Source organism: Propithecus coquereli, unplaced genomic scaffold (assembly GCF_000956105.1).
Source record: "Propithecus coquereli isolate 6110/MARCELLA unplaced genomic scaffold, Pcoq_1.0 Scaffold223, whole genome shotgun sequence".
NCBI lineage: Eukaryota > Metazoa > Chordata > Mammalia > Primates > Indriidae > Propithecus > Propithecus coquereli.
This window is the reverse complement of record NW_012147523.1, coordinates 4,870,747-4,878,473: the sequence shown is the minus strand read 5'-3', so window position 1 is coordinate 4,878,473 and position 7,727 is coordinate 4,870,747. Positions and strand designations below refer to the sequence as shown.

The following is a 7,727-nucleotide window of genomic DNA, read 5'->3' as shown; positions in this document are numbered from 1 at the left end:
GATATTAATATAAGTGGTTTATAGCTTTTTTTAAGTGTTTTTCATGTCTTACCAACATAAGGTGAATTACCGGGGGAATGATCTTTGGGCTTTTAAAGAATCACATTACTGCCACTCACTAGCTGAATAATTTTATGCAAGTTACTTGATGTTCTGAGCCTTGATTCTCTCCTCTATTAATTAGAGACAATCATATTTGTTATTTAACATATTTTGATTGTAGACATTAAATTAGATAATATTTGTTGAATGCATTATGAAAACTCCAAGGCACTGTATGGATATATTGTTTTATATAATATTTGATTTATGTTCTCTCTCCCACAGGAGTACCAGCTCATGATAGGACTCAGTAATTGGATGCTCTGGGCTGCCTATTTCTGTACATTCCTCTTGCTGTATTCTATCATCATCATTTTTATATGCATAATTTTCTTTGTCAAGGCAAGTGTCTATTTGACTGCAGTGTGCTGCAGCTAAAACTTCAAGAGGGAAAACACAAACACAGTGTGGGCCTAATGGATCTCAGGTTACTAGGGAATGAAAATGTGGCATTTTGTTGACTTCACTGTGGAAACTCAAGAGACTGCTTAGTCTCTATGCAATTAACTAAACTTTAAACCTAGATGAGTGAGCCTTCCTGTAAGAAACGAATGGTTAACTCCCCATCTCACTGAACAGTCTTTGGTCTGACCAGGACTATCAAAATATTTCAGGATGTTTCATTTCTCCTGTTTTGTTTTGGTGTGGTGCCACTTAGAGTGTGACTAAACCGGCTTCCTAACTGTTTCGCTAGATTGAGCCTGCATCAATCATCCAACACAGTGACCCAGCTGTGGTCTTCGTTTTTTTGCTGTTTTATGCCATTGCCACAATATGCTTCAGCTTTATGGTCAGCACATTCTTCAATAAAAGTGAGTCTAAGATTTCTCCTATGAAATATTCTAAGTGACTAAACAAACATTACAACTGGAAGCTCTTTTAAACTTTAGTTGCCAGCTCATCTATAGCTTCTGTTTACATGCTAACTGAAAAGATAAATATCATATGCATGTGAAATGATTTGAAAAGAAATGAAGAGCAATGAAAATTAATATAGCACAATATATATGTAAAAAAAAAGGATACAGACCAAAAAATAGGATCATATTTGTGTGTTCTTTCTAACCTTTAGCTGCTACCTCATGTATGGTATTTGTCTCACCCTTCCATCATGAAGTGTTGAGAGAAGATGTCTTTCATATATTCTATTGGAGGGACTAATGTGTGCTAATATCTGATTACTAGACTGTTATATGTAAAGAGGAAGAAAACAAAACTGCTTAAAAGGGTTCTTGCACTTAATTAATAGATCTTTATTGTATTGCCGTACCTGCCCCATAGAGCTGACCTTAGGAACATGAATACTATGTGCACAAAAAAAAATGATTTGAGAGGTATATTAGTCATGGTTTTTCAGAGAAACAGAATCAAACAGGAGATTTATTGTGGGAGATTAAAGATTTATTATGAGGAATCAGTTCACACCATTATGGAGGCTGAGAAGTCCCACAATCCGCAGACAGCAAGCTGGGGACAAGAAAGAGCCACTGGTATTATTCCAGTCTGAGTCTGAAGGCCTGAGAACTAGGGGAGCTGATGGTATAAATCCCAGTCTAAAGGCAGGAGAAGACTGAGGTCCCAATCAAGCAGGCAGTGGGGAAGAAAAAGGGTAGAATTCCTCCTCCCTTCACCTTCTTGCTCTTTTGAGGCCCTCAACAGATTGCATGATGCCTGTCCCCACTGGGGAGGGCAGTCTACTGAGTCCACTGATTGAAATGCTAATGTCATTTGGGAACATCCTCACAGACATCTCAGAAATAATGTTTAACTGTACGCCCCATGATGCAATCAAATTGACACATAAAATTAACCATCATAAGAGGACATGCAGAGAGTAGTGAAAGTTAATGGAGCACAATATACACATAAAAAAAGGATATAGACTGAAATATTCTTAGTTGGGATAAGTCTAAATGTTCTTCCAATAGAGGGAGGTTTAGAAAAATTTTTGAAAGATTGGAAGATGGGAGTGAATAGGAAGTCAAATCAGTGGATGCAAGTATTCACTCATTCATTTAAATCTTCGAATTATTTCTTTTGTGTAGGCACGGTATCTAATATAGAAAGATAAAAATTGCTTTCTTTCCATTTGAGGGCCCACACGCAAATTGGTTTTATGAATTTAAAGGCCTCTGGAAGAAGATGAGAATTCCTATTGCTCCATATCCTTGCCAATATTTTGTATTGTCAAACTTCAATTTGTGCCAAATTAGAGATATTAAATGCTATCTCATTGTAATTTAAATCTGCATCTACTAATTACTAATGAAGCTTAGTATGTGTTACTAGTATGAGTCATGTGTGTTTCCTCTTCTATAAAATCTGTTAATCTGATCTTTTAATATTAATGCCTATAACAATTTTTTTATTAAAGTCTATTATGTCTGATATTAGTATGGCCACCTACCTCTCTTTCTGTTATTTGCATGGAGTATCTTTTTCCATCCTTTCACTTTCAACCAATTTGTATATTTGGATCATTTTTAAAAAATCCATTCTGCCACCTTCACGTTTTAATGATTGGAGATAATTAAGGATTTTACTTTTGCCATTTTTGTGTTTGTTCTGTACATGTCGCATGCCTTTTCCCTCATATTCATGAGTCCCATCCCATTTATTTTTCTGTACATTTTCTAGTTATTAGTGGATAATTTGGAGATTACAATGAATGCCTTAATTTAATTTGAATTAATATCAGTTTACCATCAATAATATACAAAAACTCTTCTTCTGTAAAGCTCCAGCTCCTCTTTTTGTTGGCATTTGCACAAATTATATCTTTGTTTGTCTATTAACATGTATTTATAATTATTTTATGCACTTGTCTATTAAATCATATAGAAAAAAGTTACAAAACAAAAAAATTTCATAATACTGGCTTTTGTATTTACCTATGTAGTTACCTTCACTGGAGCTCTTTATTTTTTTATATGGCGTCGAGTTACTATCGAATGGCGTTTCATTCAGCTGTAAAAACGACCTTGTGGAGAAGGTCGTTAGCAAATTTCCTCAGCTTTTGTTAATCTAGGAATTTCTTAATTCCTCCTTCCCAAATTTGTAAAGACTTTATTTTTTTTTTTTTTTAGAGCAGTTTAGGTTCACAGGAAAATTAAGATGAAGGTACAGAGATTTCTCACATACCTTCTGCCCTCCACATGCATAGCCTCCCCCCATTATCCATGTCCTCCCAAATTGTGATATTTGTTATAATGAATGACCCCACATTAACACATCATAATCACCCAACCCTTGGCCAGCTGGTCTTTTTACTGTCTCCATAGTTTTGCTTTTCCCAGATCACATAATTGAAATCATACAGTCCATAGCCTTTTCAGATTGGCTTCTTCCACTTAGTAATATGCATTTAAGACTCCTCCATGTCTTTTAATGGCTTTATAGCTCATTTATTTTTTTGTGCTGAATAATATTCCATTTTCTGGATGTACAGGTTTGTTTATCCATTTACCTACTGAAGGACATCTTGATTACTTTCAAGTTTTAGAAATTATGAATAAAGCTGCCATAAATATTCATGTGCAAGTATTTTTTATTTCAAAATGTTAAGGGGATGCAAATGTTTTTGTTACACATATACCTTGTATAATGCTAAAGTCAGGGATTTTAGTGTGCCTGTCACCAGAAGAGTGTTCATTGTACCCAAGAGGGAAGTTTTTACCCCTCACCCCCTCCTGACCTCCCCCTTCTTGGTTTCCACAGACCTTTACTTCTCTTTGTGCCCATGTGTGCCCATCGATTAGCTCCCAGTTACTAGTGAGTACACGTGGTGTTTGTTTTTCCATTCCTGACATACTTCACTTAGGATAAATGTTCCATCCAAGTTGCAGCAAATGGGATAGGATGGCTGGGGTGGACTGGAGTTGGGCATTTCCGTTCTCCCATATAGTAGACTAGAGGGAGCTGGAATTGGGCATTTCCCTTTCCCCAGGTCACTTAGGCTCTGATAATATCCCAGTGGTTTAAGCTCTAGTTAACTAGTTTCTCCTGAGATCAGGCCTTGTTAAGAGGAACAGAGTGCTCTTAACCTATTTCAGAATGGTACATTTTCCCCCTCCCTCTGCCAGAAGCATGAGGGGATTTTTCTGTGATACTTGCTATAGGTGCCTGTTCAAGCCTCTGGAGGTATCTCATAATAGAGTGGCCCCACCCTGAATGACTGGGTCCCCTGGCATTTTAAATTCTCAGTTTTGGCCACCCTGAGCCTCCAGCAACGTATCAGTGACAGTTCAGGTTTTCCCACCCTAGCACTGGCTCCCTCGGTAGTTTCTGCTGGTGAGTCTCTGCTTCCTTAAGCCGTGATGCCAGCTGTCTCTCCCTAATCTTGGGAGCCGTGATTTTTTTCCCTGTGTCCTTCCCTCTCTTAAGGATGAAGAAAAGTTGACTTTTCAGTCTGTTCAACTTTTTACTTGATGTTAGGATGTAGTGGCTCTTTCTGAGCTCCTTACACGTGGAACCAGAAACTGGCAGTCTCTCTTTCATTTTTCAAGGGTAGTTTTGCCACATAATAGAATTCTTCGTTGCCAGTTTCTTTTGTTTGTTTATCTTTATTTCTTTTACTTTAAGCGCTTTAAAAATGTTATCCCACTCTCTCTGGGCCTCTAGGTTTCTGACAGGAAATTGGCTCTTCATCTATTACATCATGGGATGCTTCTGTCTTGCTGCTTTCAAGATTCTGTTTTTGTCTTTGACTTTTGACATTTTTACTTTAATGTGTCTTGGTGTGAATCACTTTGATTTATCTTACCTGGAGCGGAGTTTTGGAGGGTGTGTAGATGCATGTCTTTCTTTAAATGGGGAAAGGTTTTAGCCATTATTTCTTCAAATAATCTCCCAGAGCCCTTGCTCTCTCTCCTCTCTTTCTGAGACTCCAGTTATGCATATGCTGGTACCTTTGATGGTGTCCTGCAGGTCTCTTGGGCTTTGATAATTTTTCTTCATTCTTTTTCTTACCACTCTTCAGTTTGCATAATATCGATTGTCTTATCTTCAACTTTGCTGATTCTGTCTTCTACCTGCTCAGATATGCAGTTGAATTCCTCTAGTGAATTTTTCATTTCAGTTATTTTATTTTTCTGCTCTGTAATTTGTTCATTTTTATAATTTGTGTCACTTTATCGATAGTCTCTAGTTCATGAGATATGTTTCTCTAGCTTTCCTGTAGTTCTTTATTTAAAGTATTTGAGCATATTTATAGTCTTCAATAAGTCCAATCTCTGAGCTTCTTCAGAGACAGTTTCTTTTTTTCTTGTGAACGAGCCATACTCTTAATTTGCATGCTTCCTAATTTTTTGTTGAAAACTATAATATCTTGAATATTATAGTAACTCTGGAAATCAGAATCAGTTCAGAATTTTTTGAACTCCTGATACTCTTTTTATTTGTATTTCTAAGTTTATTTTTTATTTGTAATACATTGTTCATTTTTTTAATTTGTTTTAATTTCAGCATATTACGGGAGTACAAATGTTTAGGTTACATATATTGCGCTTGTCCCACCCGAGTCAGAGCTTCAAGTGTGTCCATCCCTAGACGGTGCACACCGCACCCATTATGTGTGTATATACGCATCCCCTCCTCCCCGCTCCCACCTGCCCAACACCCAATGAATGTTATTAGTATATATGCACTTAAGTGTAGATCAGTTAATACCAATTTGATGGTGAGTACATGTGGTGCTTGTTTTTCCATTCTTGGGATACTTCACTTAGTATAATGTGTTCCAGCTCTATTCAGGATAATACAAGAGGTGCTAGATCACCATTGTTTTTTGTGGCTGAGTAGAACTCCATGATATACATATACCATATTTTATTAATCCACTCATGTATTGATGGGCACTTGGGTTGCTTCCACATCTTTGCAGTTCTGTGAACTCCTGATACTCTAAACCACATCTGACTCTTTGACACTAACTTTGTCTTTCTCTGTTTACTTAGACATCCTTCTTTTCCCTCAGTATCATGACAGAAATTGAATCTCATATCATATCCAGCAATACAATATAGTTAACTTCTAATTATTCCAGCAGTAGTATTTACATTTATAATTTCTTAAGCTGAGTGATAATAAGTAAAAATATAATTTTTATTAAGGTCTGTAATATTCATAGTTACTGCATATAGAATGATAAATTCTAGAAAAATTATTTTCTCAAATGTTTTATTTCAGCCTTTTATTTATTCAAAAAATACATTCCAGCACTTACTCTGTTCCAAGTATTATGTGTTGGAGGAAATAATGGTGAATAAAATGGACAAGTTCATATTTCTCATAGAGCTTAATTTAGTATACTCTTATAATAAAACAAAAATATTTGTATTTTAAGTTTTTAAAGACTGCTGAAATTGACCTTATAATTTTCTCCTTATTTATAGGCAACTTTGCTGTTGCTTTTGGAGGTTTGCTTTTTTTTGCCATCTACTTTCCAGCTAGTGGCCTCCCTTTCTACTATACACAGATGACATTCACCCAGAAGCTGACTGCCTGTCTCAGCTCAAATTTCGCAATGGCGCTGGGAGTTAAATTTCTACTCGACTCGGAAGGAGAGCGTGAGTATCTACTTCATAATTTTTTTCTACGTCCTAGTAGATATATCTGTGCTATCTTATTGGATATTCACAGTTTTAATATCGATTAATATTGCTAAAGCATCCTTCAAAAAATTCTACTACTTTATACCACCACCTATATACATGAATGCTTCCATCTTCTCTCCAGAACTTACCGCAAGTCTGTCAGAGCCTCTTCTTACTCCTTTTGGAGTTGCCACCTGCTGTGTAGTGATAGGGGAGGAAGTGACACAGTCTGCTTTTAAGAGCTCCCTTTTTCCATCAGCACGGTGTCTATGCAAAAATTCTTCCAATCTTCTGTCCTACGGAAAGCATCCATCCCTACTTTTCAAAGATTATGTTTTTCCAAAATTAGAGATTCAAATGAACATTTAGCATGAGGAGGAGTGGAGAAAGAGGAGCCATCATCTTTACCCATAGGTCGTCTTATTTTTCTTAAAGCTTATTTTCCTGACTTTTTGGTACATTTTATTTTCGTTTCATTCATTTCTAATCATTTGCTTGTTTGGGGTATAATGGAGAGCACTTTACATGAGCACTTTACTTACTCAAATGTTCTCTGGGACAACCTAAATTCTAAGGGTGTAAGAAAGTAGCTAACTTCCATAGGAATCTCTCAATGTCAACATATTATTCTCTTTGCTGTTTAATTATTATGTAAATGAATAACTCTGCTTTAGTCACAGTTGGTACCTAATTAAATGTCTTCTGCTATGTCTCAGAAATTGGACTTAGTTGGAGTAACCTGTTCTCATCAACTAAACTGGATGACTTCTTTTTTGGCTATCTACTGGGAATATTTTTATTTGATGCCTTCTTGTATTGCCTTGTGGCCTGCTATGTAGAAGCTGTCTTTCCAGGAGACTATGGTGTGCCCAAGCCATGGAACTTTTTCTTCCTGGTGAGTTCTAATGCTTGTTATTGATAAGAGGTCACAGTCATTATGAACCTGGTTTGTAATATCTACAAAAGCTATTATGCATTAATTTTGCACTGTCTACAATTGATCAAGTGAAAGAACCATTCTTATTTACACTC

The 7,727-nt window shown here is 36.3% G+C and overlaps 1 protein-coding gene across 1 annotated transcript in view; it reads left to right on the top strand.

The window, feature by feature from the left end:
- LOC105810896 (ATP-binding cassette sub-family A member 3-like) overlaps window positions 1–7,727 on the top strand; it is a 103,136-nt gene that overhangs the window by 26,237 nt on the left and 69,172 nt on the right. The window contains exons 6-9 of the mRNA XM_012644943.1: window positions 328–444; window positions 797–914; window positions 6,495–6,668; window positions 7,412–7,590. Of these exons, the coding sequence (XP_012500397.1) occupies window positions 328–444; window positions 797–914; window positions 6,495–6,668; window positions 7,412–7,590 (588 nt within the window). The remainder of the gene's footprint in view (window positions 1–327; window positions 445–796; window positions 915–6,494; window positions 6,669–7,411; window positions 7,591–7,727) is intronic.